The 22,601-nt window shown below is 56.0% G+C and overlaps 1 protein-coding gene and 1 long non-coding RNA gene across 4 annotated transcripts in view; one reads left to right on the forward strand and one right to left on the reverse strand.

The window, feature by feature from the left end:
• Positions 1 to 21,729, forward strand: part of STK40 (serine/threonine kinase 40) — a 48,262-nt gene extending 26,533 nt beyond the window's left edge. For all 3 annotated transcript variants that reach the window (XM_007979386.3, XM_007979387.3, XM_007979388.3), the window contains 9 exons: positions 1,776 to 1,861; positions 2,216 to 2,359; positions 6,129 to 6,356; positions 7,129 to 7,181; positions 12,655 to 12,770; positions 17,084 to 17,228; positions 17,367 to 17,486; positions 17,898 to 17,982; positions 19,377 to 21,729. In XM_007979386.3, coding sequence (XP_007977577.1) covers positions 1,776 to 1,861; positions 2,216 to 2,359; positions 6,129 to 6,356; positions 7,129 to 7,181; positions 12,655 to 12,770; positions 17,084 to 17,228; positions 17,367 to 17,486; positions 17,898 to 17,982; positions 19,377 to 19,595 — 1,196 coding nt within the window. In that variant the 3' untranslated portion in view covers positions 19,596 to 21,729. The remainder of the gene's footprint in view (positions 1 to 1,775; positions 1,862 to 2,215; positions 2,360 to 6,128; positions 6,357 to 7,128; positions 7,182 to 12,654; positions 12,771 to 17,083; positions 17,229 to 17,366; positions 17,487 to 17,897; positions 17,983 to 19,376) is intronic.
• Positions 255 to 4,520, reverse strand: LOC140709260 (uncharacterized). The gene is made up of 3 exons (XR_012089732.1): positions 4,410 to 4,520; positions 2,395 to 2,645; positions 255 to 375 (listed from the first exon to the last, which is right to left on the reverse strand). It is a non-coding gene; the product is annotated as an uncharacterized lncRNA (long non-coding RNA).
• Positions 21,730 to 22,601: the final 872 nt, after the last annotated feature.

Raw genomic sequence — 22,601 nt, forward strand, 5'->3', positions numbered from 1 at the left:
AGGACCAGCAGTCCAAATTGCTTAGAGTCAGAGTTGTGGCCAGAGACTGGGTGTGCGTTTTACTTTGGGAGAGCATTTTGGACTTACAGGCACAGGATAGTTCCAGCTCCCGTCATTCAGTACATAGTTAATGGTGCGTGCCTGCTACGTGCCAGGCCTGTGCTGTTTGCCAGGCATGCAGCAGTGAATAAGACAGACAAGTTCCTTCCCTCACAGAGAAACAAACAACTCACCAGTCATCACCGGTGGTGCAAGTGCCTTGAAGAAGTTCCACGATGATGTGAGATGAGAAGGGCCTGTGGGTAGGGCAGGCAAGAAAGGCTTGTCTATGAGGAAGCTCCATGTGAGCTGACACCTGAGGAGGACGAGCAGCATCTGTGGGAAGAACATTGCAGACAGAAGAAACAGCACTGCAGAGGCCCAGCAGCAGGAAAGGGCTTACCACATTGGGAACTAGGAGCCCAACATTAGGAACTGGAGTATGGCATGGGACAGGGAATCCTCACTTAGAAAGGTGGGAAGGAACCGAATCATGCAAGGCCTTGGAGGCCAAAGAGTTGGGGTGGTATGTTAAGAGCAGTGGGTCTATGAACATGTCACTGGTAAAAAGGAAAACAAAGAGCAGCAGACTTTGTTAAGAGTTTTTCACGCAGCAGTGGCACTGTGACATCAGATTTCCACTCTGAAAGCTCAGACAAGGCGCTGTCAAGGGACAGCAAGCACTGTGCATCTCCAGAAGTACAGAAGGTCTCCAAAGCTGGCACTTGAACAGGGGCCAGATGGCTGTATCAGAATCACCAGGGAACCTGTTGCAGCTATAGTTTCCTGGATCCTCACCCTGAAGTTGCTCTTCAGAGGATCCAGGATCTCTTGGGTTTGTTGGTTTTTTTGAGACAGGGCTTTGTTCTGTTGCCCTGACTGGAGTGCAGTGGCACAAACATAGTTCACTGCAGCCTCAACCTCCTGGGCTCAAGCGATCCTCCTACCTCAGCCTTCCAAGTAGCTGGGTCTACAGGTATGCTCCACTGTGCTTAGCCAATATTTTATTTTTTGTTGAGAAGTCGTCTCACTATGTTGCCCAGGCTGGTCTCGAACTCCTGGGCTCAAGCAGTCCTTCCACCTCAGCCTCCCAAAGTGTTGAGATTACAGGTGTGAGCCACCGCACCCAACCTAGATCTCTTGTTTTTTTTTTTCTTTTTTTTTTTTTTGAGACAGATTCTCGCTCTGTCGCCCAGGCTGGAGTGCAGTGGCGCGATCTCCGCTCACTGCAAGCTCCGCCACCTCCTGGGTTCACGCCATTCTCCTGCCTCAGCCTCCCAAGAAGCTGAGACTACAGGCGCCTGCCACCACACCCGACTAATTTATTGTGTTTTTAGTAGAGATGGGGTTTCACCGTGTTCGCCAGGATGGTCTCAATCTCCTGACTTCGTGATCCACCTGCCTCAGCTTCCCAAAGTGCTGGGATTACAGGCTTGAGCCACTGCGCCTGGCCAGATCTCTTGTTTTTAATAGATGCTCCCCAGAGACTCCAGCATGCACCCAGGGTTGAAAACCTCTCTTTGGGAAATGTGCCTGCAAACGCTGGATGTGCTCCAGGCAGAGCACACATACCCCTCTATTTTTGGAGGGGAGACCTTGTGGGGGGGATCAGTTCAGTGCACGTGAGCTATGGTGCCCTCCTGAATAGAAGGTCTAGTAAGAAAGACCACATGGTGACCTGGCATTGTGACAGCCAGGGCTTCTGAAAAGGAGACCAGCAGTTCTCTGTGCCGTAGGTCCTCGTCTGGGCAACTCACCGGTGCCAAGCATTGTGCAGTGTTTGGCAAGGAAAGATGGCACGGATGACTTCTATCAGCTGAAGGTAAGTGAGACATGAGGGTGAGGGTGCCTCAGAACCAGGGCCTGTCATGCCAACCCACTCCTCCCTCCTCCACCTTCACACCTGCGTCATTGTGAACAAGAGTAGTGCCATTTCTTCCCGAGAAGCAATCAAGTTCACAGTCTCCCTCAGAACAACTTCTGATTTAAAGAGTTTTGTCTGTGCATAAATTACATCACCATCATATTAAGAAAAACTATTTCACTTGGTGTGTCTATGTGTGCGCTGTGCGCAAATGTCATGTGGTAGAAAGCCCCCTGCTTCCCCCATTCTGGTTGTTCTGCTGTGTCAAGTGAGGTGTTCTGGTTTTGGTTTTATTTTTGTGCTTTAAAAAAGATCCTGACCCTGGAGGAGAGGGGGGACCAAGGCATAGAGAGCCAGGAGGAGCGGCAGGGCAAGATGCTGCTGCACACCGAGTACTCGCTGCTGTCTCTCCTGCACACGCAGGATGGCGTGGTGCACCACCACGGCCTCTTCCAGGTGAGCGGCCTTCCCCCCCCACCCTTCGCACCTACCTCTGGCTGGCTCCAGGGGCTGCCACTTGCTGGGGCCACAGCCATACGAGCAGCTCACGTGACCCTCGGGTGTCCCTGCCATGCTGGGTACATCAGGACTTCCAGGGTGGGTGGCTGGGCTGGGCTGGGCTGGGCTGGAAGTCAGGCTGGACCACACTGGCTGTGCTCCTGTGGGGATGGTTACAGCCTAGCCAGGAATGCATACAGTTTGCATCTTACAGCAGCCAGGCTTTCTTTGAAGAGCCGCTTTTCTGAGAAAAGAGGAAAGCAGGAAGTCACTTAAAGACACTCGGGCGGATCACGAGGTCAGGAGATCGAGACCATCCTGGCTAACCTGGTGAAACCCCATCTCTACTAAAAAATACAAAAAACTAGCCGGGCGAGGTGGCGGGCGCCTGTAGTCCCAGCTACTCAGGAGGCTGAGGCAGGAGAATGGAGTAAACCCGGGAGGCGGAGCTTGCAGTGAGCTGAGATCCGGCCACTGCACTCCAGCCTGGGCGACAGAGCGAGACTCCGTCTCAAAAAAAAAAAAAAAAAAAAGACACTCGGGCCAAGGCCGGGCGCGGTGGCTCAAGCCTGTAATCCCAGCACTTTGGGAGGCCGAGATGGGCGGATCACGAGGTCAGGAGATCAAGACCATCCTGGCTAACACGGTGAAACCCCGTCTCTACTAAAAAATACAAAAATCTAGCCGGGCGAGGTGGCGGGCGCCTGTAGTCCCAGCTACTCGGGAGGCTGAGGCAGGAGAATGGCCTGAACCCGGGAGGCGGAGCTTGCAGTGAGCTGAGATCCGGCCACTGCACTCCAGCCTGGGCGACAGAGCGAGAGACTCCGTCTCAAAAAAAAAAAAAAAGACACTCGGGCCCAGGCCGGGCGCGGTGGCTCACGCCTGTAATCCCAGCACTTTGGGAGGCCGAGGTGGGTAGATCACAAGGTCAGGAGATCAAGACCATGCTGACCAACAAGATGAAATCCCATCTCTACTAAAAATAGAAAAATTAGCTGGGCGTGGTGGCATGTGCCTGTAGTCCCAGCTACTGGGGAGGCTGAGGCAGGAGAATCGCTTGAGCCCGGGAGGCGGAGGTTGCAGTGAGCCGAGATTGCACCACTGAGCTCCAGCCTGGGCAACTGAGTGAGACTCCATCTCAAAAGGGCCCTCTTGTCCATTTTTTTTTTTTTTTTTTTTTAATGGAGTCTCGCTCTGTTGCCAGGCTGGAGTTCAGTGGGGCGATCTTGACCCACTGCTACCTCCGCCTCCCAGGCTCAAACGATTCTCTTGCCTCAGCCTCCCAAATAGCTGGGACTACAGGCATATGCCCAGCTAATTTTTGTATTTTTAGTAGAGAAGGTGTTTCACCATGTTGTCCAGGCTGGTCTCAAACTCCTGACCTCAGGTGATCCACCCACCTCAGCCTCCCAAAGTGCTGGGATTACAGGCGTGAGCCACCGTGCCCAGCTCCGGGCCCTTTTTAGCTGCTTCGTCAGAAATTGGCCAGGCTAGGGTGGGAGGGAAGACGACAAGTAGGAACCAGCATTTGGGGCCGTCTGTAGATCTCCACAGTTGTTTTGGAGCCACCTGTTCTTCCGCCTGCTCAGGCATTTCAGTTTGTCCAGCAAATGTGCCTGTGCTCCTGTGCTCAGATGTTCCAGGTCCCTTAGGAAAGGTGTTGATTAACCGTGTGTACCTGACAAGAACCATTCTTGGGGCAGCACTGAAGTTGTGTCTCCAGAAATGAAGAGTTGGGTTCAGAATGACCCAAGGCCTCCTTACAGGCCTGGGAACAGCCTCATTCCTCAGCTGAGCGTCCACGGAGCCCTCAGCCATTTGCTGGCCAGGACCAGCTCTTGCTAAGACAGACCTGCTGTTTCAGAGGCAGCACAGTGCCAGAGACAGCACTCAGGTTTTGATGCTGACAGTCCTGGATTCAGCTAGTATGACCTTGGGCAAGTCACTTCAGGTCTCTAGGCCTCAGATTCCCCATCTGTAAAATGGGGATAGTGATAACAGTACCTACCTCCAGTGGTGGTTGGGACGATGAATGAGAGTGTGTCAAGCACCGAGCTGCTGCTGGAACTCTGTCATCATCATTGCTGTTCAGGCAATAAAAACTCCTTGTCAGCTTGAGTTCCTGAAATAGAACAAATGGAAAGCACTTCCCACCCCGCATGTATACACCCCACCAAGGTCTTTGTTCTTAGATTTGCAATTAGAGGTGACTCAGAGTATTATTAGGCAACTCCAAAAATTAAGAGTATCCCCGTAAACATGAAATCAAATTGAGAGTGATTGTGGTTTCTTGGTATTTTGTCTCTGATATCTTCAGAAGCTTGGCCTTAGTTCATGTCATTTTGGATGAGAGAACCTGGCTGATCAAAAGTGTTTCTAGTATACCGTCTGTGTGCCAGACACTGTGCTAGGGCCTCTGAGAAAAGCAAATATGAGGTGTGGTCCTGCTCTTAAGAAGAAATGTGGAGACTGGGCGCAGTGGCTCACACCTGTAATCCCAGCACTTTGGGAGGCTGAGGCGGGGGATCACAAGGTCAGGAGATCGAGACCATCCTGGCTAACATGGTGAAACCCCGTCTCTACTGAAAATACAAAAAAATTAGCCAGGCATGGTGGCGGGCCCCTGTAGTCCCAGCTACTTGGGAGGCTGAGGCAGGAGAATGGCGTGAACCCGGGAGGCAGAGCTTGCGGTGAGCTGAGATTGTGTCACTGCACTCCAGCCTGGGTGACAGAGTGAGACGTTGTCTCACAAAAAAAAAAAAAGAAAGAAAAAGAAGAAGAATGTAGATAGTTAGTCCTTCAGGAGTTCCCCAGAGGGGACAGGTCAGTCTACCCTGCATGACACCAAGGACTTCCTCAAGATGGTCAGATGAAGTCCGCAGGTTGTACCTGTTTTTTGTCTTACTCGAAATACCTTTCAGCAAGGAAAATGGGTCTGGAGCTTGCTAGCATTGTGTCCATCTCGCAGCCACAACATTGGTGGCAGTACCCACTTACTGAGCCCTGGCAGTGCAGGACCTAAGCACAGGACATGGATTGTCTTATTTACTTCTCTCGGGCTGTGAGGGAGGGATTACCAGCTCCTTTTTACCGATTAGGAACTAGAGACCTGGAGAGGGTAAGCAAACTGCCCAGGTCCCACAGGTAAAACAAGGTGGCTGGGGCCTGAACCCAGCAGTCTGAGGTCAGAGTCACTCTTAGCCACCACTATGTGACTGTCAGGAGCACTGCATCCATGAGGAAAACAGGTGTCCTGGACACACAGAACCTGTGTGGCCTCTGGAGCCTGCCAAGATTGACCTCTTTCTAACTTCTACCATCTTAGACATCAAAAGGGGGTTCTGTTGGTAATTACTGGAACCTGGGTGCCGTGGAGGGAGGATGCCCATTTTTGCTGCTTAAGCACTGGACTGAGAGGGCCCTTGGGCTTTAAATGCCCAGACCTGATCTGAATCCTTTGCATTATGATCAAAGCATTAAGCTTTCACCTGAGATGTTTTAGCTTCAGCCTCTTGCTGGTCTTGGCATTTGGCACACAAGAGGCTTCACAGTGCTGAGCCACCCCATGGTCTAGGCTGCCCAGGCCTCAGTCCTCTATGGCCTGCACATGCAGGCTAATTCCAGGCTCCCTCACTGGTTTGAGTGTCCAACTCCAGAGAGTCCCAAGCCCTGGCCTTGGCCTTGTCGAGTTCACAGCCAAGCCCTGTGCTGCCCCCTTGCCTCCCAGGACCGCACCTGTGAAATCGTTGAGGACACAGAATCCAGCCGGATGGTTAAGAAGATGAAGAAGCGCATCTGCCTCGTCCTGGACTGCCTCTGTGCTCACGACTTCAGCGACAAGACCGCTGACCTCATCAACCTGCAGCACTACGTCATCAAGGAGAAGAGGCTCAGCGAGCGGGAGACTGTGGTCATCTTCTACGACGTGGTCCGCGTGGTGGAGGCCCTGCACCAGGTGAGGCCACACTCTGCTGCCATACCTTCTGGCCACAGAAAGCCACCTTTCTTGCTGCTGCTGAGCAGAAGTCAGCTCTGTCCTGCGCACCCGGGTGTGCTTTGCAGCTGGGAGTGTCCAAAAGAAGAGCAGCTGAATGGCAGGTGCACAGGGGGAGGCACAGTGCCACCCTGCAGGCCACCTTCCTGGTGAGGGCTGACCTGCAGCCCAGCAGAGCCCGTGTGGTAATTCCCCATCAGTTAAGAGGCCTGGTGTCCCTCATGTAGTGATGACAGTGAGATACCCACCCAAGCAACTACAGCACGTCTGAGCTTTTTGTAGGATTAGAGGTGTCAGACATGCCAGGACAAAGGGTAGGAGAGCCTGAGCCTCTTCCCGTTGCACCATTAATGTGGGCCGAGCCTGTGATACTTAGTCACAAAGCGATGACAGCTCCTCCCCGACCCCCAGGTCCATCCTGTCTATGGAATGTCTAATGGAGGTGAAAAGATGAGTGACTTTGCCCACCAACCACTGCCCAGAGGGGAGAAAGAGCTGAAGAAGCCGCCGCAGATGGGGAGACACTGACTAGGTGCACACTCGTTCCCCATCCAGATGCATGGGTCATGTGAACTTAGAACTGTCCTGATCTGCCTGTGGTTGGAGCCTAAAGAGACACATCGTAGAATTTTTCCCACCTTCTCTAACACCGGGAGAGCCCCCATCTTACAGGATGGGCCCTGACCCCACCTCTCACATTGGTAATATAAACCATATGCCTGTTGTTTTGCAGAAGAACATCGTGCACAGAGACCTGAAGCTGGGGAACATGGTGCTCAACAAGAGGTAAGATCCCTGTCTCTTCGTCCACGCTGTTACCCTAGGCCTGGGGCAGGCTACACATTGCAACTCTCTAGTGCCCTGCAGTGTCCTCATGGAGATTCCGACTCAAAACAACCCACTTCCTCCAGGAATCCCAGGACTCTGGGGATGGGATGAACATGGGAATTGGGGGCTTGCTGAGACTGGGAGTTTTGAGCCACAGAAAGGGAGCTCTGGGAAGAACTTTAGATCTCCAACCTGGTCCATTTATTTGTCATGCCTGGCTCCTAGTGGATACTCAGAAAATTACTATAAAAATGACTAAATGGTCAGGCACAGTGGTTCCTGCCTATAATCCCAGCATTTTGGGAGGCTGAGGCAGGAGGATCACTTGAACCCAGGAGTTTGAGACCAGCCTGGGCAACATAGTGAAGACCCCCATCTCTACAAAAATATATCCTTTTTGAATGGACAAATGGGGTGAAGGAATGAGCAAAATGAGGCCTTGCTGTAGGTCAGTTTCCTCAGGAAACAGACTCTGAGGTTTACGTGCAGGAGGTTTACTGTGGAGTGCTCTCAGGGTGACGGGGTGGAATTAGGCAGAGGGAGAAGCTGAACCTCAGTGAAGTCCCAGCAGGGCCTCAGCCTGAAAAACTCGAGAGTGGGATGGCCCTGCAGATGGCGTGTGCATGGCCTTTGTGCCCCCCCAGCAGTCACTGAATGTCTGCTGTCCATAGGGAGGGGCACTCCCTTAGGCAAGGCAACTGCTTTTGGCTAAGAGAGCCTCCCGGAGACGGATGCAGCTGTGAGTAGTTACCTGTAAAATGTGACCAGCTCTCTCAGCAGCAGGAAGAGCATGCCTTAGACTTGGAGGGGATCAGGCGGCCCACCCCAACATTGTTGGTGAACCAGCAGCAGAGGGAGACCAAGCGCGGCCCTGGTTTCAGGTTGTCATCCCACCTCAGCAGAGGGTCCTGGGCCTCTTTGGAGTGATCTGGGACAGTGCTACCACTGTCTCACCATGTTGGAGGGACCACCAACCATGTAGGGACCCAGGACCGGCAGGAAGTGGGCCCACTCTGTGGACTACCACCATCCTGGAAATCCGGGGCTGAGAAGGGCGCATCTCCCCCACCCCGCCCCGCCCCCACCCATTCTTCCTGAGCCTCCCTCCCTCACCTCTCAATTCGGCGTTGAGCAGGTTGGAGGGCTTACAAAGGCAGCCCGAATCTCACAGCAGAATTGTTGTGGGCGATTCATTCCATGATGTGGCTGTACCAGCCCAGCCCAGGAGGGGCCCGAGGCCCACTGTCCTCTAAAGGGGCCAAAGCCACAGTGGTCAGAGGAAAAGAAGCTGCCTGAAAGCTGGCCTCCGGGGAGGGGGCATTGCCTTGTGCCCCATCTCAGCTGGTGGCGAGTTACTGCTGGGGGCTCCAGACCCACAGCTCCAGCCTGAGAGGCCATCGGGACGGTGCTGTGCATCTCAGCAGCTAAGCCTTCTCCATGTTTCGACTAGCACCACCTGGTGCTGGGGCTGCAGACAGAAACTCTCAGTGCCACCACTACCCTCTGGAGCCCACCATCTGATGGGGTACTGACCAGATGGTATCATGTGTGGAGGAGCAGCATGCAGAGGGCAAGGGGCATGTGGAGGGACAGTGGCTGCTGCCTGAGTCGATTCGCGAAGGATGAGTTGGGATTTGCCAGACTGAGAAAGTGAAGGGATGAGAACCTTGCCCTGCTATGCTCTGCAGGGGGAAGGGAGGGAAACAGGAAATTCCAGGGCTGCTTAAACCCTGGACTGGCTGAGTGAGTGAGTTGGGGAGGACGGAAGCAGCACTGACATGGGGGTCAGACCTGGCTCACTTCCCAGTGCCAGCTCTTCGTCATCTTGGAGACCGTGAGAGTGTGTTCATTTGGTTACTTATTGATTGAATTCATTTATTGAGGTACCAAGCACTTCTCTGAGCTTCCATTTCCTCATCTGTGAAAGTGAAGGTCATCCTGGCTTCCTGGGAAGATTGGCCTGAGATGCAAATAAGTGGATGTGAGGCTACCTAATATGATGGGGTTTGGCGCATCACAAGCACACCCCCGTGCTAATCCAGCCAGGACTGGAGAGCCTGTGGCTGAGAGACAGGAGAACAGGACCCATGGGCTCACGTCTCTGGAAATGAGGCCTGCTGCATGTTGAGCGGCCAACAAGGACACCCCTGGTGAGGTCCCAGCGGTCTCCCAGCCATAGCTCTGCACCGTGAGAGGAGGTGGTAGGGAGCCCCGACTCAACCAGCCCTGGACTGTGGAGAGCCAGTTGTCGCAGAGTTGGGAAATTGGGTCCTGCCCCTTCCCCTGGCCCTCTCTGGGGCCTTGGGCCAGTCCCATCTTGCTGTGGACTACAGGCTCACTGTTCACAAAGAGGGCATAATTTTTGGGCACCTAAATCCATCTGACCACAGAGCCCATGTCTCCTCCAGCTGGACTAGAGAGCTCCCAGGCCTTCCACAGCAGCCATTCATTGGCTCTAAATGAGCATCGTGGGGTTGTCATGGGAACGTACCGGGCTCATGCCTGCTAACCACACCAGCACTCCTGGCCCCTCTGTGTTGCTGGGGGATTTGCTTCCAACTCTCACTTCTGCAGGCCCCCTTGGTCCTGGGAGTGTAGTCAAGGGGTCGCACCACCCTGCAGGCACCGGCGTGGCTGTAGCAACTCTGCTGTGAGTGTGCGTGCCTGCTCCTCAGGGTGCAGAATGCCGACGCCTCACTCACACCCAGAACCAGACAGAGGTTCTGGCTGCCTTGCACTTGAGTCATGGGCGCTCCAGAGGGGCAGGCTGGTGTGGTGCAGAGAGACTCACTGCTCTGCATGTGTCCTCTGGCACATCCTCTGCTCTGGGGCCCCACTCTCACCTCGTTCAGTTGAGAGTTGACCTGAAGGAGCTCCAGCCCACTCCAGCCCCTTCCCGCCCGTCATGCCAGGCTCTGCCTCCACTGGAGCAGCAGGCGGGCCAGCTGGAGGCCTTCTCAGCAGAGCAGAGAGCTCCCAAGGAGCAGACAGGGGCGGTGTTGGCAAGGCAGCTGCAAGGACAAGTTCATCCCGCTTTGGATTTTAAAAGGATCGAAATTCGAAATCCTCTTCTGGGGTTATGCGAGGTGCTGTGGGGTCTTTCTGCTCCTCCTTTCTTTTTGGTAGGCAGGCAACATACCAAGTTCCTAGAAAAGGAGAAAAACACTGTGGCAGCCCAAAGGGCCATAGCTAAAGCGTGACTCACTCAGAGCCAATCCTACTGACACACGTCCCCTCCCTCTGTCCCACTCTGCCCTTGCCCCCTCCTGTCAGGACCAGACTAGGGGGTGTGGGACTCCCAGGGAGCTGTGCACCTCCCGCTGGGGTGGTGGTGGCGGGGCAAGGGAGCATTGCCAAACCTCAGGAGGCCTTGGAGCTGCCCGTGCCGCTTCCTGTGGAGAGACTCCAGTGCTTCTGCCGCTCAGCCCTGCAGAGCCTCAGCTGTGCCTGCTCGTGCCCTGGCCGGGGCGGGAAAGTCCCACCAGCAGTGTTGAGTTGAAAGCTCAGCCACACTGGCACGTGCTGTCCCAGGCCTGTTGTCACACCATGGCACCTCTCCCCTGCCGCCTCCAAGACAGAATCTTTCCCACCAGGTGTGCCAACCACCAGCTGCTACTATTTGCCAGGCACTGGACTAAGTGCTGTCCGTGAGATTGTCTTATCTTGCTGAATCCTAACCCAGTTCTGGAGTTTGGTGCTAGGATTTCACTGTTGTACACATGAGGAAATGGAGATTTAGCAAGAGATTCACACAGCAAGGATGTGGCAGAGCCAGGACTAGGAACCTGACTCCCAAACCCACCGTACTGTCTCCTGAGCTGTCCTCCTCCCAGCGTCTTGAGCCTCAGAGACCCACAGGATACATTTGCAGCTTCCGCAGCCATCTCTGACCAGGAGTGCCTCTGCTCTGTGGGAACCTTCTGGACAAGAGGCCTGAGCAGTCCTATATTCAGGGCAGCGGCACTGGAGCTTCAGAGCTAGAGCAGTCCACTCCTTAACGTGCACGTGACCCTGCGCAGTGACCCTTCACCTGTGCACTCAGGCTCTAGCCGCCCGTGGGTCACTAGTCAGATTCCTATGGCAGACAGGGCAGGCCTGTGTAGGCGCTGGAGTCGGCGTTTCCATGAGGAATCCAGAGGACAGACTGGCCTTTGTTTTGCATCAAGGCCTTTGCCAGCAGAATTCCCCAAGATTGCTGAGGGCTCTCAGAACCTCCTGGACGCAGCTCCTGGGGAAATCCACCGGCAGCCACGCATGCGCTGTGCCTCTGAGAGCTCTGAGAGTTGATGGTAGTGAGAGGCAGCCCAAGGCCCCCATGGAGCTTTCCTTCCTGCTGTCCTCCCAGCTCTTCCCCCTAGCTTCTCCACCCAGCCAGCCGACACAGCAGCAGGGCAGTTGGGCAGAGAGGCACCCTTCCTCGTTGCCTGTCCCCGTGGGCCAGGAAGCCTTTCCTGGGCCTCTTAGACAGGGCCTGCCCCCCCTCCCAGCCTCCGGTGTGGTGCAAGGTCCTCTCAGGGCACTTCCTTTTGTCCACATGTGAGTTTTCTCCAAAGGATCAGAGCCCAAAGCTGCTCTGCCCCACGCCTTTCAGAGGGAGCGTCTGTGATGTTCTAGTCAGGGCAGAATCACAAGTACAAGGTAAGGGATGAGTCAGTTTTGATGGAACAGAAGGAAAAGTCTTTCAGGGCCTGGGGCCCTGCCCAGGGACACATCTGGGTATGAGGAAGCTGTCAGTTGTGTGCGCAGCTCTGGGACCTCGCAGACCTGGGCTTGGATCCTGCTGTTCTGCTCACCAGCTGCATGACCTTGGCCAAGTCCTTTCACTTCCCTGTGCCTTTGTTGTATCATCTGAAACCGGACAGTGAGAAAATCCCCCTCACTGGCCACTGTCAGTTTCTTCCTCTGCAGTGGTTGTGGGGCCAAGTGAGACAGTGACCTGACAGACTCCGTGGTGTGGGGGCGGCTAGGGCCACCCTGGGGTCACCTCCCAAGGTGGAGTCACTCATCTCTGCTGGCCTTCCTTTTCCTCATGTGTGAATGAGGAAATTGAACTAAATCGCTGGTCACTCCCAGTCTAGAATATGACACGAGGCTGTTTTGGGGAAATCTCTGAAAGTTGTTCTAAGCCCTATGCTGTACCCCGAGATTCATCCAGGGCAGCAGGTCCGGGGATGGCCTGTGCAACACTCAGGACCTGGGAGAGAAGCCAATCCCTGCTGGGACAGCTCGGCTGGTGGCCAGAAAAGCCTGGGGCCTGATTCCTCTGCTCCCTGGAGAGGGGGTTGGGGCAGCTGTTTCACCCTCTGGCGAGAAGCCCGCCTCCTGCTGTTCAGGATCAGGGACTGGCCTAGTGAGGTGTGCCCCGCCTATGTGTCTTGTGCCCGTTGCTGTAGACACTGAGGTTTGTTCACCCTCTGTCTCCCGTTCCTAGGACACATCGGATAACCATCACCAACTTCTGCCTCGGGAAGCATCTGGTGAGCGAGGGGGACCTTCTGAAGGACCAGAGGGGCAGCCCTGCCTACATCAGTCCTGACGTGCTCAGTGGTACGTGTGTGTGCCAGGCAGTGGGCCTCCAAGCTCAGTACAGCCAGGCTCTGTGACAATCCACTCAGCAAATCTGTGGGCAGGCCCTGGGCAAGGTGCTGGCGCTTCACTGGGGGCCCAGACCAGTACCGTCGCTCCCCATACAAAATGTTTGGTCTGTTGGAGGTGGAAGACATAACGATAACACGAATGCATGTTTAATTCCTCTGAGATTAGTGCTAGGGAGGAACGGGATTGCTGTGAACGTGGATGAAGGGTGCTTGGAGGACTTTCCCCACAAGGTGACAGTTGAGCTGTGATCTTAAGGGGAACTAGGAATTCCCTGCGTGTGTGTGACTGGGCTGAGGCGGAGGGTCCCAGAGGCAGCACAGCACATTGGAGCAATTTCAAGCTGCTCAGAAGTGAGCCTGGTTCAAGGGGAAGCCAGAGAGGTGCGCGGGGGCCAGATCAGGCAAGGTCTGGCGTAGGCCTCGTTAAGAGACATCATCCCTTACTTCAAGTGCGAGTGGAAGCCATTGAACAGTTCTCAACTGCGCGTGCCACTGTGAGTTTGCGTTTCAGAGCCCTCACTCCCTGTCTTTGTTCACTCATTCTGTTACTATTTGCTGAGGGCCACCCAGGCCCAAAGCTCTGTTCTAGACACTTTGGAGACAACAGTGAACAAAGTAGACAAACATCGCTGCCTTCGTGGAGCTGACTTTCTAGTGGGGTTGAGACAGATAATACACAAAACAAATAAATAACTCACGGGCCGGGCGCAGTGGCTCACGCCTGTAATCCCAACACTTTGGGAGGCTGTGGCGGGTGGATCACAAGGTCAGGAGTTCGAGACGAGCCTGGCCAATATGGTAAAACCCTGTCTCTACTAAAAATACAGAAATTAGCTGGGCGTGGTGGCAGTTGCCTGTAATCCAAGCTACTTGGGAGGACAAGGCAGGAGAATCGCTTGAACCCGGGAGGCAGAGCTTGCAGTGAGCTGAGATTGCACCACTGCACACCAGCCTGGGCAACAGAGCGAGACTCTTATCTCAAAAAATAAAAAAAAGTCCCAAAGTTACTGCCCACTGATCTGATTTCCAAGTTCCAGACACAGTGCTGAGCGTGACTCGCATTGTCTGTTTAAACCACACAGCTATTCTGTGAGGTCAATATCTTAAGTCCTTTTCTCACAGATGAGGAAATTGAGGCTTAGAGATGACATCTCTTGTCCAAAGTCATAGCTAATAAATAGTAAACTGGAAAATGGAGGCAGAGCCCCAGGGCTGCCTCCCACTAAAGCCCATGCTTCCAACTCTTTCACCATAGACTCTGTTGCTTTCCCTTTCCCCCTTGTCCTTGGCCCAAATCCTTTAGGGAACCGGGGCTTACACCAGCTCCCATCCCTCCAACATGGAGAACTTGGGGTTGTCTCCAGGATCCTTCATCCCCACCCCACACGTGAGTGCGCCCTTTCTGTGCAGTGGCAGAGCCAGCCTCATCCCAGGTCTTCACACACGTCCTGGTGAGCAGGCTGCTGTAATACAAGCACTTACAACTCCCTCGGAGGCTCCCCCAACTGCTGCTTCTGCTGGAGAGCCAGGCCTGTCCCCAGGGCTGCCCATGTGCAAAGCCAGTAGCACCATTCCCCAGACCTGGGGGTTTGGTTGGAGTCACCACAGCCTCTGCTAGAAGGATCTGGGTGCCAGGGGTATACCCTAACTCCCTGGGCACCACCCCCATGGCCCAGCACAGCCTGGCACCCTCCACAGTAATCCCCAAAGCATCCCTATAGGAGATAGAGCCAGGCTCCTCCCTCCACCCAGCCTGTGAGTGGGGCTGTGGCTGTTTGCAGGCTCGGGCTGGGGGCCTCCTCTCTCGCAGCACCAGGCTAGAGTGGCCTTCACATGCAGTCGGAAGCTCTGTGGGCCTCCATGCTGTTGCCAGCAGCCTGTCCTCTTGGCTCTTCCAGACTCGTGCCAGTCTTGGAGGATGAAACAACGGGATCTGACTGAATCAGAAAGAGTCTTCGACTGGGAGACCAGAGACATGGGTTCTCAATTCTGGCCTTGCTGTTGAACAAGCTGTGTGATCATGGCCTCCAATCTCCTTCTGACTTCAGCTTCCTCCTTCCTGGGTTAGAAGCTGAAGTACCAGCCCTGCCATGTGGGTTTTGGGCCGAGGTCTGCCCTTTCATTTATTCTCCATGTGCCCAGCATGAGCATGGGGCATGGGGCTGTGAAAAGGCAGACCTGGTCTGGCCCTCATGGAGGTGATAGTCTGGCTAATAACTGTGTGAATTTGGGGAAGTTACAGACCTTTCTGCGCCTCCGTTTTTTCATCTATAAAATAGGGATGGCAGTAGTAGTACCTGAGGGATTAACTAATGCCCTTAATCAGCCGGGCACGGTGCCTTACTCCTGTAATCCCAACATTTTGGGAGGCCAAGTTGGGCGGATCACGAGGTCAGGAGATCGAGACCATCCTGGTTAACATGGTGAAAACCTGTCTCTACTAAAAATACAAAATATTAGCCAGGCATGGTGGCAGGCGCCTGTAGTCCCAGCTACTCGAGAGGCTGAGGCAAGAGAATGGCATGAACCTGGGAGGCGGAGCTTGCAGTGAGCTGTCTGGCATGATGATTTGCTGAAAGGGAAGCTTGCAGGTGCAGTGTCCCCTCAGAAGCCAAAGCCCAGGGAAGGTTGCCTGCCCAGGTCAGGCTCCCAGCGAGTTTGTCTGGTGGGGGGCCAGTCATACCTCCAGGTCAGGGCAGAGGCTCAGGCTGAGGGAACCCTCCGCAGGTCCTGGAAGCAGATCCTTCCTGCCTAAGCCAGCAGGACAGCTCAGCAGGAAGCATCTTCCAGACACGGGAAGAGAGGCAACACCTTTTTTGGAGCCATACAGAGCTAAGAATGGTGGCACAAGTAATCAGTTCTGTACTGGCGACCCCACTTGGTGGAGCAAGTTCTAGGAAGACGGGGCTGTCCTCGAGTCAGCCATGGGGCCAGCCACACAGTCACCGCAGCTGCTCTTTGGCACCAGGGGCTGGAAAGAGCCAAGGATGACACAGCCTGGAAAGAGCTTGGGAGAAGCTCGTCTTCCACAGAACTACCTGCTGTACCAGCCAGGGCAGGTGCTTATTCCCCACAACAGCCCTCTGTGGTAGGCAATAGCGCTATCCTGAAGGTACCGTGGTACCTTCTGAAGACACAGGCTGAGGCCTGTAATGGCACTGCCATGCACACATGGCACACCCTTTCCCGGTTAAACTGCTTGCCCTTCACTGGGCCCTGGGCGCCCAGGGAGATGACGCTAGGGTGCCTAGCAGCATCTCTTCCACGCCCATGGAGAACAAAGTTGTGTTCTGGTGTCTGGGCTGCCACAGCCTGCTGGTGTACCGGAGGGTGCATCGCAGGGAGTGGGCAGGGCCAAGGGCTTTCGAACGCTCCAGTAGTCCTCATATTTCGCATTTGGGGGAGTGGGTCAGAAAATGGCTGGCACATGGGAGGTGCCATATTGCTGCTGGGTGGGTGGACAGGTTGCCCTGAAAGCAGGCAAGCAGCAGGGCCTGACGGTCAGATGTGGGCCCACTGAACAGCCATGTGGCCTTGGACAGGGCCGATCACTGGGCCTCAGTGTCCTCAAGCTGTGGAGTGCAGTTAGTGAAATAAAAGTGTTTCTTCCAGTGCTGTCCTAAAGCGGGTGCTCGGTTAGATGTCTGCTCCTTTTTGCTTTACAGATGAGGAAACTCTCACAGCGATGTTAATTAAGTGGACATCCTTCATTTGGCAAATACTTGGGTCCATGCTGGGCACTGGGGCTCAGCAGTGAACACTGCAGGGAGGCACCTGCACCTGAGAATTTCCCTTCTAGAGGGCAGACGGGGAGTCACAACTAGACAAAGGAGGGGACTCTGCAAGTGGTCATCCAGGTCGTGAAGGAGGCAGCAGGGTGTGGGGACGGTGACAGGCGGAGTGGCTGGCTCGTCTGGAGCCAGCTAGTTACCTGCTTTGCCAACATTCTTGACCCCCTGCTTGTGAGCTGCTGTGCTGGGTGCTGGGGCTGCAGACCCAGGCCTGGCTCCCAGGGGCTTGCCGTCTGGCCGGGCAGGGCAGGTGCTGTGAGCAGGTGCAGAGTGAGCCCTCTCCTCGGGGGTCAGGAGAGGTGCATCCTGAGGAACAGGGGATGGGGGAACACAGGCAGGAGCTCAGAGGACGGCTCTGGGGGGACCGGAAGTGAGGGTGGCAGGTGGAGGGAGGGCCCCAGGTGGGATTCCAGGCTGGTGAGCCGTGGTGGTGCTGCAGCCTGAAGGCTGAGTGTGGTGTGTATGCCCGCAGGCCGGCCGTACCGTGGCAAGCCCAGTGACATGTGGGCCCTGGGTGTGGTGCTCTTCACCATGCTGTATGGCCAGTTCCCCTTCTACGACAGCATCCCGCAGGAGCTCTTCCGCAAGATCAAGGCTGCCGAGTACACCATCCCTGAGTGAGTCCTGCCGCCCAGGGGGCGGGGGGCGGCCAGCCTGATAGGCTCAAGGCAGGGAAATGGCACAGTGAGCCTGGGCATCCTGGCCACAGACCCAGCACCACCTACTGAGCCCTCCTTCCCAACTCCCTGCCTCAGGGATGGACGGGTTTCTGAGAACACCGTATGTCTCATCCGGAAGCTGCTGGTCCTTGACCCCCAGCAGCGCCTGGCTGCTGCCGATGTCCTGGAGGCCCTCAGTGCCATCATTGCATCGTGGTAAGTGGACGGGCACTGGACCAGGCACCAGGCCGCGTACTCGGGGCCTCTGCCCATCCTACCCAGAAAAAGCAGCCTGCAGTCAGCCTGCTTCTCTGCCAGTTAGAGTCCGATTTCCAGATTCTCTGCATGGGCAAGATCGGGAAGGCGTAGGCAGAGCTGACGGTTGAGCGACTATGGGCTGCCATAGCTGCCCAGGCCATGCCAGTGGGGGATGGGCATTGCCTCACTGAATTCTCACCACCACCTGTAAAGGAGAAATTGTCCCCCTTTATGGATAAGAAAACTGAGGCTCAGAAAAGCAGAGTCTCATGGCAGGAACACAACCCAGGTGTGTCTGACTCCAGCTAAGTCTGGGATCCATGGACCTGGTCTCTCTGGGGCCAGCCTGACCTGTCTGCCTCCCTGCAGGCAGTCCCTGTCATCTCTGAGTGGGCCTTTGCAAGTAGTTCCTGACATCGATGACCAAATGAGCAATGTGGATAGCTCCCAGGAGGTGAGTTGGGGAGGGCAGATGGGCCATTACCCAGCCCCAAGGGACGGGCTTCTGGGGGCAGGCAGGGCAAGGGCAGAGGGGGCAGCTCCCCGCCGTCCACCGGGTTTCCTTGGTCTTCTTGCCCAGCCTTGGGGTGGGAAAGGGAGACTTCAGTCCTCAGCCTGAGCTGCCTGGGGCCTGCCTTGGGCTTGGTGTAGCTGGAGATCTTTGGCCAGAGAGGCCTGTGGGGCAGCCGAGCTGGAGCCAGTGCCTGAGTGGCCCAGGCCAGCCCTCTCAGCTTCCTCCTGCTGCCCACATCACATTTCTCTGCCCCTGTGAGTCAGAGTTCTCTCTCACCCTTCCTGCTTTTCATTTTTCAGATGATTCATTTCTCCCTGTTTCTTTCCTCCCCATTCCCTGCACTGGAGAAAGTGTTGGGCCTAGGGTGGGGGCAGAGACTTGGCACCAGGCAGCAGCGGGCAGGTGATCTTAGGGTGCCCCCTGGAGGGCAGGACTTGGCCGAGCAACAGCATTGCTGGGCCCTGGATATTGGAAGGACCTTCCCTCCCTGGCCCACCTTGGAGCTCCACAGTGAGCAGTGTGTAGGTAGGACCAGGAGGGGCCGTGCCTGGGAGAACCTCCCAGAGCCTCCTGGCCCCCGAGGACAGAGAGTTCCAATCCCTGCCCACCTCCAGCTTCCACCCTTTAGCTGTTTGGCTAAAATGATCATCACTAGCCCGCAGTGAGTGCCTACCCCGAGGGCACGTCGTTCAGCCCTCAGTGTGGGCCTGCGTGGCCTGTGTTCTTAGCCCCATGTTACAGAAAGGAAGCTGAGGGTGAGAGAGGTAAGGACTTTCCCAAAGCCACACAGCTTAGAAGTAGTGGAGCTGAGCCTTGAACCTAAGTCTGATCCTGAAGCCCTGCTGTCCTCTGTGGTGACTGGCACGGGGACACCACTTCAGCTTCTGTTACCATCTGCCTGGACCACCCCAGGGACTCAGCATGGGGCCCCGTGTATGTGGCTCCCCCAGGTGCTGAGCCCCTAGCCCAGGGCTTGCTCGTACCTCTTGACATGCATTGGCCGCCTCAGGGCTCAGAGAACCTTTGTGAGAGGCCAGATGGCTAAGGCTTCTGAGGTAAAGTGACCTCTCATGCAGCCAGTGAGTTAGGAAGCGTGAGTCTGCGTCAGTCCCAGATCCGCAGGGTGGCCTGCAAGGCGAGTGCTGGTTGGCTGGAGGGTGTCAGGGACCTGCCCTCAGCGCCGCTCCCGCCCTCTGCCTTGAGGCCTGAGGCTGTGGTGCCTGGAAGGGTGACTGCAGCAGCCAGGCTGCCAGCACTCATGCCCGCCCTCTGCCACGCTGCCTTCATCTGGGTTTATCTTTGTCTTGCTCCCTCCCTCTCTCCCGGCCTCAAAGGCGAAGGTGACGGAGGAGTGCTCCCAGTATGAGTTTGAGAACTACATGCGGCAGCAGCTGCTGCTGGCCGAGGAGAAGAGCTCCATCCACGACGCCCGGAGCTGGGTGCCCAAGCGGCAGTTCGGCAGTGCGCCTCCGGTGCGACGGCTGGGCCACGACGCACAGCCCATGACCTCCTTGGACACGGCCATCCTGGCACAGCGCTACCTGCGGAAGTAACAGCCTCAGCCAGGGCCACCAGCACTGCTGCCACCTCTTCCAGCCCCAGCCAAAGGCATGGCTGTCAGGGCTGGGCCCTGTAGTGCTGGACTCTCCCGGGCCGCAACAGGGACAGGGCAGGGACAGGGACAGCCCAGGTCACATGTGGGGTCAGCAGAGGTACCACGAAGCTACCTTTTGGGATGATTGCTGGATTGTTTGGTTTTTAAATCTGAGAAGCCTAGATAACTAATCTGCTTTTAATCATGATGTTTTAATCTACCTCTGTCTCTTTAACCATGCTGTCTCTGGACTGAGCGAGAGGGAGGAGGAGGGAGCCCACTCACCCCGCCCCAGGGCCTTCCCCAGCGGCCACCACCTGACCTGGGGCGCTGCTCCTCACAGTCCAAATAAGCTGAAAGTGCAGCTCGCTGCGTGCCCCAGAGCGAGTGTCCCCTTCTCCCTGCTCTCCCAGGCCCCTGCCACAGCCTCTTTCCATCCTTCTCCTTCTGACCCAGGCCCCTCAGTCCAAGCTTTGGAAAACCTTCACCTCATCTTAAGCCGAACTCAAATATATTTATTTTTTTACCGTACCAACTTCTCTCCCATCTCTAGGTGGCTCAGCCCATGGCCACTCCCTGCCCCCAGCCTGGCTGGACAGCAAGGAGTCCACAGCCCACACGTGGGCTCCCTCCTCACCCCCAGGCAGGGAAGCCCCTCCTGCTGGCCCCTGTCCCCTTTCAGCCCGCCAGTCCCTCTCTGCTGCCGGTGATGGGAGGCCTTTCTAGACCTGGCTCTTTCTCTCCCGTCTCAGTGGCTTCTCTGAGGTGCTGTACACGCACGTTAACCTGTTCCCTTCTCCATCCTTCCTTGTGGTACCAAGCTCACGTGGACTCCCGATGCAGAGGGGCCCCAGGGTTGGGCTGCAGGCCTGGCTGTGAGTTGGGGGGCCTGCCGGTATGCTCCCCTACCCTACTCTTGGGTTTAGAGGATGGTGGGGACATCTCCTGTGCCCTTGCCTCATAATAGATGTGGTGTCTCTCCCAGTGGACCCTAGCAAGGGTCCTCCATGGGTGGTGGGGACTCGGGAGAATCGCAGGGACTGGGGGAGCCTGCCTGCCTGGCTTGAGAACAGCCCTGCTGCCCTTTTGAGCCGAGATTTTGAAGTGGATGCCCGTCTTGCCAGAAATGCTGTTCTCACCAGAATGCCCCCCTCCCCTTGCCCTCACTGGACTTGGCCCTGCCTGATGCCAAGCAAAGACCCTTCCCCAGAGGCCTACCCCCCAAAGACCTATGTCCTCAGAGAGGCTGAGGGTCCCCTCCAGGCAGTCATGGGCCCTGCGGCCCCTCCTGCCTGGCCCTGCTCCCCAGTGGGGAGGTGACTGTGTTTTCCAGAGTGTGAGCTGCTCTCCTCCCCCAAAAAAGCTGACTCACTGTGAGTGACCTTGGGCAAGTTCCCAAACCTCCTTGTGCCTCAGTTTCCCCATCTGGAAAAAATGGGGCCACCTCTTGCCAGCAGTAGCAGGGCTGCCCACGCCCCTTTCTCCCCATGCCCCATCCAGCACTTGGGCACCTCATGCCTCTGCCTCAGTGGGCCTGTGGGAGCCCCCTGGAGCCCAGCACTTACTCCCCGAGCAGCAAGCCTGCGTCTGTCTCAGCTGTCCAGCACTGAGGGCCAGGGTCTTGTGCTGTGGGGCTGGCGGATGCCCTCTTTTCTATATTTATTTCATAAAAGTCTCCTGCGGGAGCGGAAATGCAGTCCGGCCTAGGGCTCCCAGCCCTTGACTGTCCTCCTGTGAGGGCCTGAAGCTGGCCCAGGGCCCGTTGCGGCGGAGCCCCCGCTCAGCAGCCCACCCGGCCCCTCCAGGCTGCTGCCCGTGCGTGGTCTTTCTCCTCCTTTTCAAAGCAATAGCCGCCGGGTCTGCAAAGCCCTGTCAGACAGACTGGGCCCTTCCAAGGTCAAGCCATGTGTCTGATTACATTTCTGGTGAAGCAAAGGAGAGGAGGATGGGCCAGCCCTCACTGGGTGTCACACACTGAGAGAAGTCCTATTGTAAAGAAACGGAAAAAGTCACAAAAGTTTGTATAAAGACATATTTTTGTACTACATGGGGACTCTTCCTGCATGTCAGCAATAAAACTTCCTGATCTGGAACCACTGTGGTCTGTATCTCCTGCGTTCTGGCCCTCCCTGCCTGCGTCTCGGCCTCTCCAGCCCCAACCCAGCCCCATCTCTCTCCATCGCAGCCGAGTGATGCAGGATTCCCAACTGGCTTCCTGCAGCTCTGAGTGTGCCCCCTCCCTGCTCTCTGCAGCCAGCAGGTGGCACCTGGCACCACTGTCTTGGCGGGGGTAGGAGAACCTGAAGCGCCCAGCAGTCTCTTGAGACCTATGCATCCGCCCATTTCCCATGTGGGAGCTCCCTGCTTGGCTTGGCCCACCCCCTGACCTTGCATGCAGGAGGTAGCGGGGCATCCCAGGCAGGGTATTGATCATCTCTCCGCCGAACTCCATCTGGTGTGGGGGAGCCTGTTGCCCCAGACTGTCCATATGCCCATGTGCCCATCCAGGGCAGCCAGGGAAGGAGAAGGCCCAGCCAGGCCTCTTCCTGCTCCACCCTCCCCCTCCCTCTCCTCAGTAGGAAGCCAAAGGCTTCCTTCCTTCCTTCCTTTCCTTCCTTCCTTTGCTTAAATTTAGACTTTGGGCCGGGCACAGTGGTTCATGCCTGTAATCCCAGCACTTTGGGAGGCTGAGGCGGGTGGATCACGAGGTCAGGAGTTCAAGACCATCCTGGCTAACACAGTGAAACCCCGTCTCTACTAAAAATACAAAAAACTAGCCGGGCGTGGTGGTGGGCGCCTGTAGTCCCAGCTACCCAGGAGGCTGAGGCAGGAGAATGGTGTGAACACGGGAGGCGGAGGTTGCAGTGAGCCGAGATCGCGCCACTGCACTCCAGCCTGGGTGACAGAGCCAGACTCCGTCTCAAAAAATAAATAAATAAATAAGCCAGGCGTGGTGGTGGGTGCC

The sequence above is a fragment of the Chlorocebus sabaeus genome, chromosome 20 (assembly GCF_047675955.1).
Source record: "Chlorocebus sabaeus isolate Y175 chromosome 20, mChlSab1.0.hap1, whole genome shotgun sequence".
In the NCBI taxonomy this organism is placed as follows: domain Eukaryota; kingdom Metazoa; phylum Chordata; class Mammalia; order Primates; family Cercopithecidae; genus Chlorocebus; species Chlorocebus sabaeus.